This window comes from Pseudopipra pipra, chromosome 1 (assembly GCF_036250125.1).
Source record: "Pseudopipra pipra isolate bDixPip1 chromosome 1, bDixPip1.hap1, whole genome shotgun sequence".
Taxonomy (NCBI): domain Eukaryota; kingdom Metazoa; phylum Chordata; class Aves; order Passeriformes; family Pipridae; genus Pseudopipra; species Pseudopipra pipra.
Window position 1 is genome coordinate 65,408,874 of NC_087549.1, and position 22,519 is coordinate 65,431,392.

A 22,519-nucleotide genomic window follows, 5' to 3' on the forward strand; every position below is an offset into this window, starting at 1 on the left:
GGCGATGCTCATTCAGCACCGCCGGCAGCGCGCCGCTACAGCCGCGGCACCTAAGGATCACCTCCATCCCGGAGCGACTCACATCCCTCAGCCCTTTTTATTCCTCGTTTTTTTTTTTTTTAAATTCCCCTCCGTCGCCCCACGCCCAGCAGCACCCCCGCGCCGGGGTTTGAGCGAGATGCCAGCCCCCACCCCCAGGTCCCCGTGGCCGCCCCTCGCGACAGTGCCCCCACTCCCACCGGCGATGCTGCGCTCCCGCGGACCCCGGCAGCGGGCGGGCGGCGACCCTCATCCCGCCGGGCGGGGCCGCGCTCCCGGCATGCCCGAGGGGGACGCTCCCAGAGTGGGTAGGTGGGTGGTTGGGTGGGCGGAGGGAAGGAGGGCGGGAGGGTGCGCGTCCGCCCCCCCCCCCGCCCTTACCCACGCCGCTTCCCATTCCCACCCGCTTCCCATTCCCACACGACTCGGAAACCGGCGCCCAGCCGAGCCGCTGTAGCCGGCGCGCAGGGCGCATGCGCGGCAGGGCGGGGGCCGGCGTCTAGTGGGGAGCGCTCCGGCCGCCGGTGCCGCCCGCAGTCCCCGCCCGCTCTCCCGCACTCCCGCCCGCTGCTGCCCGGGCACCGGCGGTCGCCGCGCAGCGCCCGCGCCCTCTCCCGCGCCGGGTCCTGCCCCGCCATGAAGTTGAGCAGCCGGGGCCGGGGATGCTGCGTGGGCGGCAGCCGGGAGCGCGGGCCGCCGCCGCGGAGCCCTTTCGTGCACCAGCTGCGCTTCAGCCCCCTGGAGAAAGCCAAGGTAGGGGCGTGCGGGGCCCCCTCTCCTCCTTCCGCGCTGTGGCCCCGGGGCGCACCGGCCGGCGGGCCGCGTCCTGCGGCGGGCGGGGGCTCCCCGCCGGCGCTTTGTGATCCCGAGGGGCCGGGAGAGCCGGGGGGAGCCGGTGCCTGTGTGTGTGCGTGTGTGTGGGGCGGGCGGGGGCTGCGGGCGGGCGGGGGCGGCGGCGCCGTGCCCGGGGTGGGCCGGGGGCTGGGGGCGGCCGTGATGCTGTAGCGCCTCAACTTGTGCTCCGATGCCGCCTTCAAAGGAAAAAAACCTGTGGGTTTTTGTTTTCTTTTCTTTCCTTTTTTTTTTTTTTTTTTTTTTTTTAGCGGGTTTGTTTTGGATTTGGTTCTTTTTCTTTTGGTTTGGTTTGGCTTTTAATGGGGGGCGGAGGAGCGGCCCTGCGGAGCCCATGGTTTCCACCGTCAGGTTGAGGTATTAACCCTGGGCCGAGGCATCCCGTGCAGCCCAAGTTTGGCTCCCAGGTAAATAGTCCCTGCGGCGTAATTTAGGCATTGTACAGGTAGCGGTGAGATGACAGGAAGCAGTATTAAGATGCAAATTTGCAGTTGCATGGCTTTTTATTTGGTTGATTGGTTGGGGTTTTTTTCCACCCCCTCTGTGCCTCAGCCTCACTCGCCTCGCACTGTGAGCAGTAGGTAGTTGGGTATTCAAAGGGCATGGCCCTTGTCTTAGGCTTTCGGTAAGATCTGGGTCACTTGCTGGAGAGAGAAATACCGCCAGAGACTCACCTTATGAGGGGTTGGCCATTTCTGTGACTTCCATCACTGTAATACTTAAGTTCTTTAAAGCTGCTGTTTTGGGAGTGTAACAGTGTACAGTACCTATCGATATTGGAAATTAAGATCCACTAATAGTGAACCTTTTGGATCAAGGTGCTCTAGGTCCGACTTTGATTTAATTACATTTTGAGTGAAGTTTGTTGTTGCAATGCCCTGTTGCTATCTAGATATTTAACACAAGATATGTATGACCTGACTTAAAAAACATTGGAATGTGCCTCATGTTACGTATCTGGCAGCCAAGGAATTTATAGTAGATTCCAGTAGAAAAGATTTTTACTATTTTAATCAATTTTCCCAGTATATATTCAGTGGTTACTGAGAAACTGTTGCTTGAGCCACAAAAGTGAGAAAAGGTGTCTGTCATTTGCTGCATTTAGTTTATACCTAGGGCTTCCTCAATAAATTGCATAGTTGTAATGATTTCCTTTCAGTGTTCCCCTACTTTGTTCCTGAAGTCACGTTTTCTATGTAATTAATGAGGTAGAAGTCTTTCAGGGAGCAGAGAGAAGCAAAGATAGCATGTATTCATAGGGACTAGAATTGTGTCCAGTTATAACAATATTTCATTTTGCAGTGTTATTATATTTTTTAACTGTTACTTTCTACTTGGTTATTTATAAGAAATTTTGAAAATACTGCTGGGAGAGCAGAGTATCAGTTTTACAGTTTTTGCAGTATTGAGTCTTTTAGGCGCTATCAGCATCGCTGATCTGTTCTTAGTCCTGACAGACTTTTAGGTGCTTCGTCAGCAAAGTGACTGGTTGTAGAACATATCTGCCTTCTGTGTGGGCTGCCCTGTGTATCTGTACAAAATGTGAGCTTTGCTAATGGACTTCAAGGATTTATTACATTCAATGAAAACTGCAAGATGCGCTTAAAGCTCTGTAGTTTTTGACGGTGCACAGACCAAGGGAATAGCTGCCTTGCCAAAGAGCGTGTCTCGGTCTTGCTTTTTAAGTGAGTTATATTTTACTGATACGCAGCAGCACTGATTTCTTGAACCCAACCTTTCTTACAGTCTTATTTTCGCAGTTTTATGTGAGGAAAAAGCATGTAAGCTGACAAACGGAACTGTGATAGATTTTCTTCTTTGCCTCAATCATGCTTTTCCAGCTTCTTCACCAATTAAAAGTTGTGCTTGAGATAGAAGCTGTTAAAGAAGAGGCGTGGAACTGTTTCACTTGTGAGAAATGCTCCCAGAAAAAGTGCTCCCCAGGGTGAATTATGGCAGTGCATATTCTCTTCCATACAGTCCTGGCCAGCTACAGAGGGTTCGGTGTGAACTATTACAGCTGAACTCACTTCCTGTTCAGCTGTGGGCACATATTGTGTCACAGGCTTTTCTGTCTGTCCTGTGAATCTAGCGGAGGACATTTGGGATTGCAGAGCCTATCAAGGGAAGTCAGGAATGCAGGTACAAGAAATAGGAAGCACAGGAAACTGGGAGACAAGACTGCTTTGTCTGAAGGTGTGTTGTCTGTTGCTGATGGTCTGCCAGATAGCCCCGTTATCTTCCCTACAACCTCGTCCTGCACTTCACAAGAGGTTAGACTAGCTTTTTTATTCATTAATACAACTCAAAAGTAAGTGCATTTTAGCATGTTCCAGTCTGAGACTGTGGGAGCGAAAGAAAGGTTGAAAGTAAGATGGCAAAACAACTATAAAGGGGAAGAATAGCAAAAAGAAATCCTTTTGACTGTGAAGGAACTGTTCACATCATCTGTTATTGACTTTATAAAATTTATAAGCTGGGAGATTACAGGAGCATAAAAGCAGTGAGGCTGTTTCAGAAGTGAACCTCATTCATCCTGTAGAAATGATGGCTATTTTACTCTGATCTGAGGGTGACAGTAGGGGTCATTCTTGAAGCTACTTGTTTTATTTTGGTACTGTAATAAAAAGATCTTTTCTGAGAAGAAGACAGACATGATTTCATTAACCATGAATTTCTTCTAGGCACCAACACGTAAGTCAAAGCTCTTAATTCTAGTTACTGCTGCAGAACAGGCAGAAGCATTACCGGAGCTGAGCTGTTACTAACTGTCCATAGCTTTGTTTCCCTGCTACTTAAAAACACAGTATGATGCCATTTTCCTTGCTGCCAGTGTTTCTGGCCCTTTTATTTCACCAATGCTGGCATTCATTTGGTGCCTTGGTGAGCTGATTTGGCTCATTAAACCAGCATATCTTTGTGTTTTTCTGTGTTCTGATTGTTTTCTTTTGCTGGGATGGCTTTTTTTTCCCCCCACTAATGAGCTATATTCTCTGGTTGCAAGTTCACATAAGTGCTAGAGCTGACTCAAGGGGAGGATGGAGGAGGGAGTGAACAGGACCACTCTTTTAGCAGCAGTGATCTCTTAGCTTGGCTTAGTTGCACATAAAAATTTCTACTCCTCTGTTTGTTTCCGTGAATGTGTCTAGTGGGGAATTTGGAGAGTGGGAAAGAGAATTGCTGAGGGATGAATTCATAGCTCCTTCAGTGCCATATTTGAGTTGTGCTATAGGGATGATAATAGTGAAGAAGTAAAAGTGTGGGGCAAGATGTAATCTCTATCTGATATGTGTAAAAGAAAAATCAAAACTTCTACCATGTCAAATACTATTTCCTTTTTTCAGTACATTACAATTACTTTATAACAAGTCATGGAAATTTTATTATGGATAAACTGATTTTTAATGATATTTCTAACTATTGCTAATTTCAAAGTTGCATTTTTTTCTGCCTCTCTGTGCGTGAGAGGTATGATAGTGGATTTCAAGACAGGAAATGGACCCACAGAAGTAGAAACAAGGGTACTCTCTGATTCTCTTGGTCTGGGTGTTCTGAAGAACTTAAGTCCCTTTTAAGTCCATATTTTATACCTTCATCGTGAGTTCACACTCAAATCTGAATGCAGAGTCTCTAAACAAGGAGAAGATATGATACCTTTTTAGTTTAAGTGACTTGCCTTACATTAGATTGAAGCCATTCTGATGGCAGAGTGGAGATCAGTTTCCCAGGGCAGCCTTCTGTTACAAGCTGTAAGACCATCCGCTCCCTTCCTGCTGTCCATGGGTCTTTCACAGTTTACACTTCAACTTCTGAAAAAGTAAGTTGGATCCTGTAGACCAGCAAATGTTAAATAAGCTGTAGTCAAACCCCTCTTGAGAATTTTGATCATGAGCTGAACCTCCCAAAATACTGCTCCAAATGAACCTTTAGGGTTTTTTAAATGTATCTCAAAACACATCTGTTTACATATGACTTATTAGCAGACAGAATTTGTAATTTTAATCGGAGACATATCTGGGTGAATGTCCTACATGTGTAAAGATGTGATCTTCCACATAAGATATCTGTACAAGGTCAGACCGGAAGTGTGTATCTCCTGCATTCTGATCGCTGACAATAGCCAGTGGGGACAGGATCTTATCCCTTTTTCTGTCTGACACTGACACTATTACTGTACTATCCTGTTTTACAGGATAGAAGCTTTCTTATCCAGGAAGATGTCTGAATATAGATGTAGACTGAACTGGTTTTCAAATGTTAGTGTCTTTCATGATTCCTAACCTCCTTCAGGGGCTAAGTATATTTCTCTCTCCTACCAAATTTCTTATGTGGACAGGTACTGAACTACCACCTGCTAAAAAGAGGTTGGTGTCACAGCCAAATCCTACACACTTGGTGCGCTTGCTTCTTGCTGGCCATTACCACCAATGCTGTCTTTGGAAGATCAAGAGGCCTTTTCTGCACATTTATGCTACCTTTCGTGACGTGATGGACACAAGTACTGCTTCCCTTCTGTGATGTGGCACTAAAATGATCTTGATCCAAAGGATTGCTAGAGAGATGCAAAGGATGGAATATTTCACTGCCAGTCACCTACCATTTGGCTTTGCCTTGGTATAGGAGGAGACTTCGAGGAGTGGGAGGGAGAGAGTGTGAATCCCAGAGGACTGTGTCCTCACCTGCATTTTGTTTCCCTTATTTCTTGATGGCTGGTCCTTCTCATTTTAAGAACTTAGAAGGCAGCTGCTCTCTCATCTCCAGAAAGCTCCCCTATCTGCTTCCAGACATGGTGGTCTTCTCTGTGGATGCAGAGTTGTGTGAGTTGGTGTAACTTTGGCGCTCATCTGACCATTGCAGTGTGTGAAGTTTTACTATTTCGTCTGAGAAAATAGCCTATCTAAGAAAAAAAATAATCCTTTTTCTATCAGTTCTGCAAACTAAAGCAGTCTACACAAGGAGTGGAATCCTGGTTTGGGGAGTGAGACCATTATTGTTACAGGATGATGTCTTGTAACAGTGCCAGTCTGAACCATCACTGTAAAATCTGGTATTGCAGTGGGCTGATAGCTTAGGCCTTGAAACTGATACCTTGGGCTTTTCTTCTGTTGTATGCTCCCTGCCCCTAGATTTACAGATATGTGCAGCTGCAGGGTGAGGTGGTTCTTGAGCTGTTTTGGGAAGTGAGAGGAATTGGGAACTGATCAATGGGAAACTGAGCTGCATGATGACTGGATCTGCATCGGGGAAGAGAAGAATATGAATAAAGCTTTCCACAGCAGCCTGGAGATTCATCAGATTAAGCACAACATGAGACAGCAGCTTATGCCTGTTACTCATTTTTGCCCAGCCATTGTGATGCTGAAAAGTGGTTTGTTTTTTTTTTAACCTTATTTAGTTACACCTGTGAATATGTAGCATATTTACTTTTAAATTCTCTTTACATGGCCCTTGCTTCCTAGTGTCTTCATCTTCTGTTAGCCTCCATCGTACAGCTGGAGGAACATTGGTGCTACCTCAGTCAGCTTCAAAGAGTTTTCAGTTCCCTCTGTTTCCCTTAGCTAGTTCTGAAGCTGTACCCCCTCCACTTTAAGAGGGTTTTTTTTTCTTTCTTCCTGTCTTTTGAGTGAGAAAGATGTGACTTGGACCGCGGAACTGTTCCCTGGAGCAAGTGGATCACTGCACAGATAGTGTTTTCTGATGGACAGTTGGAAATAACTCCAAACAGCTCAGGAAAGACTCTACTTTTGGGAGAATTCTTTGAAAGACTGAGGGAGAAGTTCCAGCATGACATGTTTTTCAGCAGAGTTGAAGGAAGAGGGCTGATTGTCAGGGAATGGCCTCTCTGAGAACCAGAGTGCTGGGAGGAGGTGCAGAAGCAACTGGCTTCACCATGGCTTCCTAGAGGAGGATAATTTCTTGGAAACCTCTGCTTTCCAGGGAGTTGTGCCTCGTAGTGCAGACCTGGAACTTAAAATCCTATACATGTCTGGATGTTTGTCCAGGGGTCTCTGTACAGTATTCCCACAGCTTCTGGTTCAAAGAACATACTAGAGAGGAAGAGATTTCCCATTTGCATCCTGTTTTGCTGTGTGAGTGCACCCTGCTGAAGTGTACATCACTGTCTGGTAGCTGCTGTGATTGACTGACTTCTCTGTAGTGCAACAAAATTTACAATACACTCATGCTAAATATTTGCTTTATGTGAGGCTGCAGAAAGGGAAAAAGAGCATGAGGTTGTATTCATTGACAAACATAGGGTAAGCAGAAGAGTGGAAAGCTAAAACTCCATTAGCTCTATTGAGCATGTTGTGTTTCAGCTATAATTAAGATTGTGAATACAAAATTGTTGTGCATACCCCACAATTATTTGTTTGGAATTGAGTCACGTTCTGCTGTTCTTAATATTAGGTATTTTTCATTTAAGACTTGATATCAGTTTCTAGGAATGGGTGAATTCTTCAGTCTGAGACTGTGTTAGAATAATGCTTTTTTTTTTACTATTGTTTTGCAGATTGCCTTCATGACCTTGACTCTGTTTCCTATCCGACTCTTTTTTGCTGCTTTTATGATGTTGCTGGCCTGGCCTTTTGCATTCCTTGCTTCAATGGGATCTGATGAGCAAGAGCTTGAAAAGCCCCTCTCCTGGTGGCGAAGGTGAGTCACTGATGTGGTGAACTACTAAGAGAACCATCATATAGTTCAGCAATTTGAAATAGAGAAGATGGGAAATACCACATCTCTGTTTCAGAGATGTGCTTTTCTCTTCAAAAGAAAAATATAAAAATTAAACACTTTCCTCCGATGGGAAACTAAGATACCTCAACTCTTGGATTTACCAGGTGACCCAAGAATTACAGGGAGAAAAATTGGTATCTCTGGCTTCTTATCTTTATCGAGTATATAGTGTGAAGCTTTGTTGTGACATCCTTCACTTTCACCTATTCTTGTAATGTCAACTTCTGGTTATGAAGATTGACTCTATGGAATGTGCCCAGGTTTCATATTCTAAGTCGTTATTTTACACTGCTTCACCCCGTTGTTTTCTACCCTGTGGTGAATTGACAAAACTTGTGTTGATTGCCTGAGGGCTTGCCCCATACTTTAGTGCTTATTAAAAGTCTGTACTTGTTTTGGTATTGGAATGCTGATTAAGATAGCAGGTAAGATAGTGTTCACCCATCCATGAATACTGCCATTTGAGGAGCAAGAAAGGAAGAGTGTATAGCCTTGTCTGTAGAGAACTTTAAAATTAGGGTCTAACACTAGCATGAGGGAAGCTGATTGTGTTTTGCATCACAGGAGGGAAGGAGGTTGAGAACCACAGAGGCATGTCATTTTACATTTCATTCGTAGTGATGTCAGTATAATAACTAAAGGAGTCATGGACTGCCTTCAGTCTTGCATACAGTTATTTTAAATCCTTTTAAATTGTCCCTCCCCCATTTAATCCAGTTTTCAGTGTCACCCTGCTCCCCAGCTTCCCAGTCCCTGTAAGTGTAACAATTTGTTGTGTTTGGGTTTTATACTCTGTTGGTTTAAAGTTTCTCTTTTTATGACCAGCAGAAAGTTTAAAAAAAAAACAGAAAACCAAAACTCCACAAAAAAAACCAACAAACAAACAAAACCACAAACAAAACAAAAACCACAACCAACAAACCTCCACAAAGCAAAAAACCAAAAACACATCACCCAAAACACTTTAGGAGGAGTTGGGGAATAGGGAAGAAAGCAAAATATTTCCAGTGCTCTCATATGTATTCTGTAGGCATTCCTGTATTTGAGAATCTCTGCCCTACATTTCTCCACTATTTTGTTTGGATAAACTTGAATCCAAGAATCAGGGTTATTGCATTCTAGCAGTATCCTAGGACTCAATTTATTACAGCTTTTTAAGTGTTACTAGAAAACATTAGGCATTGTGTAGAAGAAACTCAACAGTCATAGCCTGAATAAAAATTAGTTTAATGATAAAATAAATGCCAATCTTACTGTGATTAAAATGGATTAATATTCAGGCATAAAATGAATTGAACAGCATCTTACCTTGAAAGTAGTCTTAAATCTACTAGAAGTCTGTGCAGTGTTGAAGCTCTGTTTAAGCATCGTATCCTGTCTGTACTTTTCTCATGTATATAAAGTTTTTAAGCAATGTTTTTCTTTTCATTGTAGTAAGGTATTCCTGTAGCAGCATAACCGTTTTCTCAACTCTTTACAGGATAGTGGATGTTTTGCTGAAGGCAATCATGAGAATGATGTGGCTTGCTGGTGGATTCCACTGGATAAATGTTAAAGGCAGACGGGCATTGCCAGCGGAAGCAGCAATATTAACTGTGGCTCCCCATTCTTCCTACTTTGATGCCATTCCAGTAACTATGACCTTCGCCTCCATTGTGATGAAAGCAGAAAGCAAAGATATTCCTGTTTGGGGAAGTAAGTTGGTAGATACTTGATTTTTCAAGAACAATCGAAAATCATTGCTTAGAAAGTTCACTGGCTTTGTATGAGAAGGACTGAAACACAAAGAAAAAATTTGCTATAACCTATGGTGAGATTTTTTTTTTTTAACTGATCTACTTGGAATATTGATAGGGAGATGTTGTTCTTTTTCCCCTTTCTCCAAAATTGAATCATTGTATGAAGTCAAAGCAATCCTACAGAACTCAGGTTAAATTTGCAGTAAAATTGCAACATGCTAAGACCTGACAGATAGAAAAGCAAATTAGGATGGGCCTACGGAAGCAAAGACTGATGCTAGAGAGAAAGTCCACCAAGACTTCTTGGTGCGAGCTGGCATGCCATGCTGGAAATATGTTTTAGGAATGTTGTCTGCTCTGAATGGTACCCTGCCTTGAGGGAGTGCTTCTAATCCTTCACGCATCACGAAGTTTGTTTCTGGCAGGGTGTGAGAGATGAGCAAGAGCAGATTGTTGTGCGCTCAGATTTAGTCATGAGAAGAGCAGATGCCTGAATCAGTAGTGTTTGAATAGTATCTTGTATTATCATTTTTCAGTGTAAATTCTCACAAATGTTTGAGAGATATATGTGACTTTTGGTGCAGTTGTGCCAAAAAAAAAAAGTGCAATTTTTTTGGGCTTGTAGACTTCTAAACAAAATCTATGTGGCAGCATTTTGGGTAAGTCCACCATATTGTGTCTAGCAGCCGGCAAAGTTCAAAGAATCTCCCTTCGTCTCATTATGTAGATTTTGTGGGTAATATAAAAATGACAAAAGATTTCACTCTGGCCTTGGGTAGGACTCTTTAGTTTAAAAGTCTAAACGAAAGCTTTGGCTTCCTTTGCAACTGAGTGGAATCAGGCTGTTGGTGTTGACGTCCTCCTAAAATTTCATTAGACAATGTGTTCTTGAGGTTGCATTCCACGCTTGAAGCTGAGACGTGGCCAGAAATGGTGAGTGGTTACACATGGAAGTTTCATGTAGAGAGTCCTATGTTAAAAAGGTCTGCCTGTATCAGGTAAAGCTCAGGCTGGAACTGGAGTTGTATCTCAATTTCATTGAATATCTTAATAGAGTTTAGAAGTTTGTGGCAGTGAAAAATCTGTGTAAAAATGAATAGATGCTTTGAACAAAAAGGGTGCAAGCATGTGCATTTGAAAACGGATGTATGCAAACAAGCATAGTGTGAAAACAAAAGGAAAATGAACACCCTTGTCCAGTACTGAGAGAAGATACTGTTGTGAGACAGTATGTTGGCACTCTCATACAGCATAGAATCATAGAATCATAGAATCGATTGGGTTGGAAAAGACCTCCGAGATCATCGAGTCCAACCCTTGGTCCAAATCCAGTCCATTTACTAGATCATGGCACTCAGTGCCACGTCCAATCTGCGTTTAAAAATCTCCAGGGATGGTGAATCCACCACGTCTCTGGGCAGCCCATTCCAATGCCTGATCACTCTCTCTGTAAAGAATTTTCTCCTGATATCCAACTTAAATTTCCCCTGGCGGAGCTTAAGCCCGTGCCCCCTTGTCCTATTGCTGAGTGCCTGAGAGAAGAGACCAACCCCCACCTGGCTAGAACTTCCCTTCAGGTAGTTATAGACGGTGATGAGGTCACCTCTGAGCCTCCTCTTCTCCAGGCTAAACAACCCCAGCTCCCTCAGCCTCTCCCCATAGGACTTATGCTCCAGTCCCTTCACCAGCCTCGTTGCTCTTCTCTGGACCCGCTCCAGCACCTCAATATCCTTTCTGAACTGAGGGACCCAGAACTGAACACAATACTCAAGGTGTGGCCTCACCAACGCAGAGTACAGGGGAAGGATCACTTCTCTGGTCCTGCTGGCCACGCTATTTTTGATACAGGACAAGATCCCATTGGCCTTCTTGGCCACCTGGGCACACTGTTGGCTCATGTTGAGCTTCCTGTCAATTAGTACCCCCAGGTCCCTTTCTGCCTGGCTGCTCTTCAGCCACTCTGTGCCCAGCCTGTAGCGCTGCATGGGGTTGTTGTGGCCAAAGCATAGGTGTATCCAGGCCAACTTAGGCTCTAGAAGCAGGCCAGATATAGAAGCAGACATAGAAGACATAGAAGATTTATCTTCTTTCTTGGGTGACTCAATTTGCTGTTTAGTAATTGCTGGCTTAGCAAAATAAAGTAGTCTGTGTGGAACTCCATTCGACTTGAAGGTGGACTGTATGGAGGACCCAAACTAGATGAGGTAACTCTTGGCCATGTTGTGTTACTGAAATGTGATGAAATGGCAGAATGGCATTTGACAGAATGCTGTAATGGGTACTTAACTACCCACGTTGTAGATTCAGTGGGAAATAGTGGGAAAGCCTGAGGAGAATTCGTAGGGATATGGAGATTGCAGTTCCACTGAATGAAACGCAAGTAATGCACATCAAGTAGTTAAAACTATTTCTATGTACCTAATTTAATTTTAAGGTAACTTTTAAAGAATTCTTTTGAAAGTCTAGTCTTATTACAATACATTTTAAAAATTATCCACTTGATTTTGTTCATGTGTGAATAAAACCAGTTACAGAAAAACAGAAAACATCTAGTGATTTGGTGGAATATTACTGGAATGTACAGTGCAGTCAAATAAATGGATGTTTTGTCCTGTATCATTGCATTTGCTTTATGTTATGCAGCCACAAAAGTTATGTAGTCCCTTTTAAAGTATTCACAAAAATGCCACAGAAATGAGGCATAGCAAGGGTCATAACTGGGATTCAGAATTCAAAAACCTTTTTTGTTTTTAGAGGAGTACTTTTGTATGAGCAACACTAATTACAACAGCTTGTGTTATTTAAGTAAATGGACCTTAACAGAGAGGTGAGTAATCGCTATATAGATTAGTTTGCCTTAAAAATTAGTGAAAACTTTCTAGTGGAGTAAAGTTGTCATTTACTTATTTATTTTTCTGCTTGAAAGAAGTTTTCTGTGAAGCAAATAGTGCTATCTTCTTTGATCTAGTTTTTTAATCCTAATGTTATTTACACTTCTCTACAGACATACACATGAAAAAAATAAAAAAAAGTTAAAAAATTATATTTCTCTCATGCTGTCTATCTGTAGAAAGGTGCTTATGTTTTTATTGGATTGCCTTGTGAATTGTCAACACTTTAGACATTCATCTAGAATTTATCCCAGAGAGGTCAGAATTGGGGTTTATGTTCTTCAGTTTTGTAAGTCTTGCAGACTTGTTATACCATCTCCAGTAAAGTTTTGTAGCCAGTCACTGATAATCCTAACCTTCCTATCTGTTAATTGAGTCTTGTTAATGGTCATTCAGAACCTTCTGGGAAGCTTTGAATGAAGTACATTTATTTAACTCTCTGAACAGACTCAGGCGTGTAAAAAATGACAGGGGAAATTTGAAGATAGTTTTCAAGGACAAGGACTTTGGGTAAAGAGTAGATAGTCATCCAAAATATCCAAGTGTGATATAAATAAGTCGGCTTTTTGATGTAATGACAGTGTTTATTGGGACATTGTACGTTCTGTATCAAAGGGATCAGGTGCTTTAGCAGGTGCAAAAAGGTCTGATTGCTAACTGGTTACTAAGATTGGTTCTGCAAATATTTTAATAGGTTTCTGGAACTGTATTATTGTACCCTTAGTTTGCTAGTCGTGGAAGCTTCTGATCCACTTACAAGTCCAGATTATTAAAAGCCTGTTCTTCATGGGATTGGAATATTCCACAAGTGTGCTTATGCATGAGTGTTTTATTGCTTTTTAACTTGAAGGCCCCTCTTCTGGACCACAAAGTCCGATTTCAGAAGCAGACTTAAGTCTTGTGACTCTTACAGACATCTTCCTCTTTAGGAAAACAAAGAGAAGAAAACTCAAATTTAAAAATGCACTTTTGTTCTGACAGAAGAGTATTGAACTCTTCAGTTAGTGGTCAGTAGTGAAGAAAATTATCCACTTGGCACACACACAAGTTTAACAAACTCTGAGGAGGAACTGCTTGCCCAACTATAAACGAGATTTCAACCAAAAAAAAGTCAGTGTCTAGGAAGTAGAGTATGCCAAACAGACATCATGATGCTGAAGGAAGACATATGTTTCCATGCAGTGACTTTCCAGAGTTTTGGTAGATTGGAGATGTGAAATTCGCCTGACCACTTAAGTGTGAAACGTGCAGCTGGGAAGATGACATCTAGGAGTCTGTTATACCTTACATGGACTGAAGAAGTCAGATCAATTAATTTATCAGCACAAATCCTTACACTTTCCTGTTTTGTCTGCTGAATCTCACTTTAAGTCAGGACAAGGTTTTTGCATAAATTCTGGATAGTTACACTGCCTTATTTTTGACTGTTGAAGCAACCTGGGAAAAAGTAATTTTTCATTGCTGAAGTGGTCAGTGCTGCTGCAGAAATCCTTCAATAAGAAGGAAAAGGTGGGTTTATGGGGATTTTGTTGGATCACTTCTGGGATTTGAACGTCTTCAGTGATGTGAACTTTTAGAAACTAAATTTAAGGTGATAAGCTAGTTTAAACTTTAAGCAACTTCTCAACATCTCTAACATCACCCTCTGGAAAGAAGAGGGATTTAGTACTTGTGAAACGAAGGGGGGGGATATGTTAGCTTAAGTTTATAAAGAGGAAGGAGGTAATTTCTGTTTGGCCCAATACAGAAGAGCTGTAGAGGAAGGGAGAATCATATTGTGCTGTAAGACTATCAATTCTGTCATGGGTGGTTTTTTCCACATCTAGTAAACTCGTGACTTTTTGTTCGAGCTCATCTTTTGAAAGGACATTATAGGCTTTTCTAAAGCATCATGACTAAAAGATGAGAAATAAGTAATTTGGGGGAAATATTTATGCTTTAGTAGCTGGGTATGTTTTCATTTCAAACCTTAAAAGATGCCAAATTACTCATCAGCTCTTTTATGGAACCTAATCCTTTAATCCTTCAACTCACATGCCCCTCCCTCTCCCCCACCCCTTCCAAAGCACAGAAGGAAGAGAACTGTGGTAGATGCTGTAGTTCTTCAGTGAGAATCTCACATTCAAGTACTTCTGAGATTCATCAAAACAGTCCTTGAATCCTTTTTGGAAAAACCTGCTCTAAGGTGAAGGCATCACAGATTTCTTGTCTTTATACACTGTAAATCAGCAGCTTAAACACTAAGGTTGCCAGGATGGAAGCCAGCATCCTATGCTATGTTGGCATTATAGCCTGCTTTGAGTACACGAATGAGCTCCCCCATTCTGATGAGCATCTTGAAGTTGTTGCCAAGTTTATCCATTTCATCCTTTCCTTTAAAACCTTCCATTTCAAAATTTAAGGTTTCCTTCAGACTGTGGACACCCAGATGGCCCTGCAAGATTTCTGTCCTCACAGGAGCTCTCTTGGAAAGACTTAAAATAGTTGCACTATCATCTGTGTATTGTAGGTATGCCTTTATTATTTGGGTTGGAGTCCTGGGAAATTAAGTAAAAATTACTTCTCATTTAAACTACTGCTGGAGTGCCTAAACCACCATCATATTTTTTAAGCATACTTTTTAATATGGTTCATGGAAGTTACTACAGTATGTAGGAAACCTGCAAACCAACACTACTGCCTGCCTTAAATACTTTTGAGACTGGCAGTAGAAAGCTGAAACATATAGCCATACTCTCATACAGGTATTGCAGGTGTGAAAGCAAACAGCAATCTCTGGGACATAAAAAAGATCTTCATGCCTCAAGAAGTCCTTAAGGGAAATACATTACATTTTGAAAGACCAACCCAAATACCACAGAATTTACATCTGTTAAAGCTAAGAGGACACTCATTATTTACCTCCCACTACTGACTTTTCCTTGTACTGCAGACTGCATGTGTCCTGCCTTTCTCTTTGGAAATAGAGAGGGGAATTTTCTTGTTAATGCTGCTTCTATACCAGGAATACTTGGTATCCCTTCTGTCAGGTGGTCCATCTGCTAGACATTTAGTCAAACTTGGAGAAGTTCTTGGTGTGCATTGAGCTTCAGTGGTTGGTTCAGATTTTAGTCTTACACTACACTTCAGTATTTGTTTCTGTGTATATTTGTTGCTCTAATAATGTTCTACCGCTAACTTTACAGATCTCGTGTAGAGTACCATGACTATAATGATTTTTTCTTAACTTTTTCTGTAAGAACAATATAATTTCAAGTGGAAAAGATCCTAATTTTGGTTGACTTGAGTTTTGTACATAGATACAACTTCATGTATTTGGTGTGTGTGGGCTTCGGTTTTTCCATTTTTAAGGTCCCTGTGTCCATATACACAGGAAGCAATTTTAGTCTGGAGCCTTAATGGATTTTTTCCCCCATAACTTTTATAAGGCTTCTGAGTCCTTTGTAGATTTCTTTTCTTCTTTTCTCTACAGAAAAGTGTGGTTTTCATATTAGATATTACTGCATTTAAAAAGCCTTCATGGTTTTGTACCCCTAAATACAAAATGCACAAGGGAGCACCTAATAATATAATCTATATTTTTTCCATAGTGGAAAAAAATCGGGGTAAATACTGTAAGTAGATAGCCCACTGCAAGGCTACTTGTATAGCTTACATCCATGTTAAATGCAAACAGAGCCAGTTGTACTGCCTCAGTAGGCTGCCCTCTTAGTGTGTCAGGAGAATGTATGTGATGGGATTTTTGTCTTGTTTGGCAGAGAGGCCAAGTGAAAGCCTCAAGTTCATCATTCTCTACTTTTGCAGCAGATCTGTGACTTCGTTTGATGCTCATTCTACAGTGGTGAAAATGTAACTGCCTACTCAAAAGTGTGTGTTTGGATACCTTTTAGAAGAACTGTATTTAGTGCCACATTGCTATTCCATTGCTTTTTGTGTTCCCTGATGCCTTGCAGAACCAGTGGTGAAGTTGCCAGTGTAGCTGTATCTACTACTTGGTTGTAACTGCCAAACGTAATTTAAATGGTTTGCTACAATACTATTGTATGTTATATAGCACTTCCTGTCTTGATTTGAAACAAGGTTTCCTCACACTCATTTGCCTCGAAATAGAAAGGTGAAATAATTTTTTTTCTGCTGTTATCTTAAGGAGTTCATTGACACCAAATGTATGTGTTCAACTCATCAGGGAGAAACCTTTTTTTTGTATGTGCTGAAGTGGTGCTTAAATTGATTGCATGGGAGTTACATTTCTGAAGTCAGTTGGAGCTGCCACCCTGCAATTAATTAAAGCAATATTGAATTTTTGCAGGCTCTCTTAAAAAAGGCTGTTTTGTGCTAGAGCAGCTTTCAGTTGGTTAGCATGTCTGTGGTGGTCTGGCTGTCCTGTAAGGCAGAGGTTTTACTGAATTACAGGCGGTACTGTTTAAATTGTAGGCATCTGCCTAAGAAGGTGGAGTACAGCATGTCAGCTGTCCTCAGGACTGACACTGCTAGAGAAAAAGCTGAAATAATGACACTGGCAAGGTCAATTTTGTGAATTGAGGGGTTGTCTGTCTTTGCATGATAGAATTGATAATTCAAGGGTGGTTTTAGTGGTGTGAGAGGAACTGGGCAAGCACATTTTTCAGAATCTCTGAATACTTGAGCTATGGTCTTCAGTACCTGGTTACAGTCAGTCTTGGACAGTTAAATTGCTGAGCAGAGAAAGATATGATTATGTTCTGTTTATTAAACATATTGCACACTTCTGCTTGTTTCCTTTAGCTGCTCAGTATGCCAGCTGTCTGGTGCATTTTCATGCATGCTGCTTTTTTGCTCCTGGCCTGACTTTGTTCTAGTCCTGCCTATTCCTTGCATCACATACTACCTTATGGTATGCTCTCCCCGTGTTTTGACTTGACATGTGACCTCAGTCTCATCTTGTCCACTTATTTGGTATGTTTCTCAGCTTTTCTTTACAAACCTTTGGCCCTGTCCCTGACTTTCTTGCAGAGATTGACTTGGTACAGCCTTTGAATTTTCAGATTTCTGTCTGTTTACTGAATATGAAAATATGTGGTGAGAGTAAAGGTCTATGTAGCCTTGTGCTCTGTTTTCAAAAGTGGTTAAGAGTGTATGAGGAAAGGCAAGTACAGAGCTAGCCTTCCCTTGGTGTGTGCTTTCAGCTTCCTACTGATGAGAGTTTCAGTTTCACTTAACTTGTTGGAGTTAACCACTAAAGATCTGGTAGCTGGTGTCTTACAGGATCTTCAGTTGCTGTTTAATAGTAAAACAAGAATTCTGTCAGCTTTTAGTCTGATCTCTAAGGAAATAAGAATTAATATGACCACCCTGTCTAAGATTTGATGTGATGGGTTGAAATAGTGATGCCTTCACACATGTATTTGAAAAAAGGTGATCGTTTAAAAGATACTAAGTTCTGCTAGCTGCATGAAAAGACTGTTTGAACTATTTTGTGTCATATAATTCAACAGGCAGGACAAATCCATAGGAAACAAAGCTTTCAGTTGTCTCTGTTCTTTTTCAGTACTTCGGAGCTTAGTAGCTTGCTTTTGGGAAGGTTGTAACAGTAAAGCTCCCAGGTTTATGCACAACTTGCCTGTACAGTTTTCAGATACAGACAACATTAGTGTAATCTGATGTTTCTGTCATGTTGCCCTAAGTAAAATCTATCTGCTTGCTTAATTTCTTGTGTTACAGAGAAGACCTTGCTTGCAGCAATCCTCCAAAGCCTTGGAGCTCTGGATTTATCTTATTCCTTGGCCTGAAGCAACCCAATTTGCATCATTTGGGCCTAACGTAAAAGAAACTTTGGAGTGAATGCTGGGGATGTTTGCTTCTTTTGCTTTCTTTTATTTTATAATGGTTTTGCTATGGAATAGTAATTTGCAACAGTAGGACAAACTCAGGAGTAGCATCACTAAGAAACAATTATGATACCAGATATGGTTTCCCTTGTTATTTTTATTGCTTGTTCTGTGTTTGGGGTTTTTTTTCCACCAGTTTTTTATGTATTAATATTTTGGTTTTTGTTTGGGGGCTTTTTTTGGTTGGTTGGTTGTTTTAGCTTCCCCCAGCAGTAACCCCAGCTGACCAATGACAATCTTTGCTCCCCTAGCAAGCATTACTGTATAGATATTGTCTAAAAGCAGGCATGTAGGAATAAGTGCAAGACTAAGGTAACTTTTCTGTGATATACTGTTTCCTAAGCTTCAGCAACTTGTGGGATAAAAGCAATATTTCAGAGGCTGGCTTAATGTTTGGGACCTTGCTGTAAGTTTTGACAGATTAGTTTCTCAGGGCCACAGAAAGATTTTGGTGAGTTGCTGGCTAAAATTCCAGTAGGATAACCCCAGAACCAGCAGCTTTTGCTGAGTACAGGACTGTAATTCCTTATAGTGTTTGTTTTTTCTTCACGCTTTAAGCACTGGCTGATCCATTAATGCAGCAAGTCTATCCTTGGCGAAAGAAGATTATACAATTAGTGGCAGTGAACTCATCCCACAGTGGTTGGAAATATGAAAACAGTATTTTGGGCAAATAGAATAGCCAATATTTTTCCAAACCACCACACTCTGGAACCTTTGAATAAAAATACAAGATAAAAAAAGTTATTAAAAGGTATTTGAAGACAACCTGCTTAAATAAAAGCATGAAGCAGTATATTTGAAGGTGCTTCACTTGTAGTGCTTTTGGACACTGCAAAACAGCTGCATATGCTTATTATTTTGAAAGTTGTCTTTGGTGTCCTGGTGACCGACATGCATGGACTGGATCTTGTGGATTGATTTCTGATTTTTGCTCATGTTCATTTTGTGTCTGGCTATGTACAAGAGGATTCCCACTGAGCCAGGAAGAGGATGTCTGAAATCTAATTCAGCTGGTATGAGAAACAGGCAAGCAGATGACAGCTGAGAAAATAAGCACACTTTTTCTTTTGGTGATACTGAGTCCTCACAAAAAAATAACATCAGGATATGGAATATCTTTTGTGGTATACCTTTAGTGAAACTGAGCTGTCATAGAAGATAAAAGCTCTAAAAACCGGAGACAGTCTGACCCACAGGATATCTTTTGGAAGCACTTTGGAAGAAGGAGATTCCTGCTACTTTGCTGGGTTAGGAGGGACTATAGACTTTGTGATTTTTGTGGCAGGAAGAAATGGCCTATAGAAGCCACAGCTGCATTGTTGCAGAGAACTGTGCATAATATATGCCATCATGTTTTACATTGTGTGTGTTGTATATATTGGTCTGTATTGGTCTATTAAAAATTGAACTATTACAAAGTGGCAAAATTGTGAAAATGGTTTTCCTCACAGAAATTCATGAAAAGATAATGTCAAAATAGCAAAGCTGGTTTTCCTCACCAGCATTTTTGGAACTATTTCAATAAAACTCTAATAATTCAGCTGAGTGTAATATAGTAAAGTAGTTATGTTCTTCTACCAAAATTTTTGTCCAGAGGATTACTAGGCAGAGGTGAGGTGGGGGGATCTTTTTCAAACAGAGACGAAATAAAGGCTGATTTGTTTGGTTTTGTTTTCCTTCCTCTTCAGCTCTAATCAAATACATCCGACCAGTATTTGTGTCTCGGTCAGACCAGGATTCTCGCAGGAAAACAGTTGAAGAGATAAAGAGGCGTGCTCAGTCTGATGGGAAATGGCCACAGGTACTGTATTCTGCTACTGTTTGAGGAATGGTATTTGGCATTTCCAAGCTTTGGATATGCAGTTTACTTTTTTTGTTGTGAGTGGCTTTAGATGGTTTGGGGTGGGGCGTGGGGGTGAAATTTCCTCCACCCCCTTTTTCTAGAAGATGTAATTTAAGATTCTTATGTTTCTCATTGCATTGTGTTTCAAGGAGAGCTGGGTAAGTACATGAGATGGAGAGCTCTACTAAGTGGGACTAAATGGACAGACCACAGCAGTTTATAAAGTTCTCTAAGAAGAAAAAATTTGGACATTTGTGCACATGCCAGGTAATAGCAACAAGAAAATAACTGTCTGTCTTTTCTGCCTGGGAGCAGGAATTTTGTTTTGGTGAAACCTTTGGTGAAAATACTCTTATGCTCTGCAAGTGTTTCTGGTCGCTGTCAGTGTTGGAATAAATAAAATTATTATTGAGGGCAAGAAAGAGGCAAATTCGCAGATAAACAAAAATATTGTTGTTATTAAGGTAGAACTTTACTTGACTTCTTTATTGAGCACCATTTTTTTTAATCTATCTATCTGGATTGTTTTTCCCTGAAAACATTTTTGCTGTAATCAGCTTTGAAAATATGTGTTTATAAATACATTCACATTGGAATAGTTTTTAAAAGTCAACTTTTCTTTTTCTTCAAGATAATGATATTCCCAGAGGGCACTTGCACAAACCGATCCTGTCTAATTACATTCAAACCTGGTAGGTATTATACTCTGTTCTCTACATAATGTTCTTGTATCTTTGTTTCTTGAAATACCACTTGCATTGTAATTTGCTTGCTGTTGCAGAAGTTGAGTTAAAAAACTTGCAATAGGGTGAAATTGTAATAGAAATTTTCTGATGCTACAGGAGGTTTGTAATTCCACAATTGAACAAGACATTTTAGATAATTCAGGTTTTTTCTTGGCTTCTGAGATGCATATGAGCTGGAAGACTAGTGTTTCTTACTGGGTTTTTGTTTTTGGCTGTCTCTTTTCTTTTCTTTTTCCTTCTTTTTCTTGCCTCCTCCACTTCCTATTTTGAGTCTGTCATGCAGCATTTAGATACACTATAAAGCTTAAGGAAACAGCGTGAATCTATTTCAGCCTGCCTCAGCATTTGTTGCTGTGTTGTGTATGGATGATTCTTCTTCTGTGGAGTTGCATTCTGGTGAAGGTGGCACAAAAGTTTCCCATATAGCACTGTTAGGAAGGTTACAATTTTTGTGTAACATCCACTTTCTAAGCTCTTTACAATTACTATCAGCTTTTTAGCTTATCAGATTAGACGGGGCTGTAACTGAACATTGCTGCAGCTGTAAACTGCAGTTCCAATAGGGAGAAATGCCAATACTGCAGTGAACCACCAACCTTTAATGTAAACCTGCCGTTATCATGTAGACAGGGAGATGGTCAGTGAAGAAGCTTCAGTGAGCAAGGCAGTTGTGAACGTGTTTTTTGGCTCTTCCTAGGTTTCTGCCTAGCTTGTTGTGTTCTGGTCTTACTGTGTGACTTTTAGTTTGCATTGCTTGCAACTTACATATGACTATTAGAATACCATGCAGTGAGTCAGCATTGTGATTCCTTGCTCTGATTCATTTGGCTGAAAGAATTTCAGGCTTGTCTCTCAGCTCTTACCTCTTTAGATGAATGAGTGGTGGTTAGGGAAACACCCACTTCTTTAGTTCTTTGCTCTCCATCTCTCTCCACCTGAATCCTGACTATGCTTTGGAAACTAACCTGAATTCTTCATTTAAGCCCTGATTTACCACCTTCCCTCTGTGACATAGACCTTTTAGGCACCATGTATTTCCATCTCAAATTCTCACTCTAGCTTCCTCTCCTCTGGCCTAACACATGCTGCTGTCTGCCTCTTGACTGCCTCACTTTTCCTACTGAAACCTGCTTCTGTATCCATCTAGCCTTTCAGAAAGCCTTTACCTGAAAATTCGTTACTTATATCACATTGCTTTAGGTCTCTATTCAAGTAGCTGCTTTCTGGATGCCTTTCCCCATTCTACTCATGTGGCCTATGCCCCTTGCCCTTAACTACCTTTTTTTTGGTTTTATGTTTGTGCAAGCTAGTCATACAGGGCAAGGTAGTTTAGTTTTATTCAAGTGGTGGTGTTGTCATCTACTGCTCAGATTTTGTCAGCTTTGGATTATTTCAAAAGTTACTTCAAATGTTCTTCGAGACTGAATGGGAGGTTCTACTGGCCATGAATCTCTGCAGGATTCTATTCAGACAACCTTCATTTAAAGATGTTTATACTCCATTAACAATTACTACTTTTATATCTCAACAATTACTCTTAAAGCCAATGTAATGCTAAGAATACAGTACACTTCAATCCTTCAGTTCTTAATTTTAGTCAGAATATTAGAGATAACTTAGTAAATTGTTGTAAATAATGTAGTTTGAGTAAGCTGTTTTAATTTCTTCATGAGAAAAAGATGTTTAGAGGAATCTAAACATCTGAGCAAGATAGTTATCATGCTTACCCAGTCTTTGTACTAGAAACCAAGAAAATGCTTAGCAAATGATGTAGATCTTGTGCTACTTAATCAGAACTGCAATT

The 22,519-nt window shown here is 41.1% G+C and overlaps 1 protein-coding gene across 1 annotated transcript in view; it reads left to right on the top strand.

Annotated features, from left to right (window-relative positions):
• The first annotated feature begins 468 nt into the window (after positions 1-468).
• Positions 469-22,519, top strand: part of LPCAT1 (lysophosphatidylcholine acyltransferase 1) — a 60,136-nt gene continuing 38,085 nt past the window's right edge. Inside the window, exons 1-5 of the mRNA XM_064659616.1 lie at positions 469-792; positions 7,403-7,545; positions 9,107-9,321; positions 19,815-19,927; positions 20,601-20,661. Of these exons, the coding sequence (XP_064515686.1) occupies positions 676-792; positions 7,403-7,545; positions 9,107-9,321; positions 19,815-19,927; positions 20,601-20,661 (649 nt within the window). The 5' untranslated portion in view covers positions 469-675. The remainder of the gene's footprint in view (positions 793-7,402; positions 7,546-9,106; positions 9,322-19,814; positions 19,928-20,600; positions 20,662-22,519) is intronic.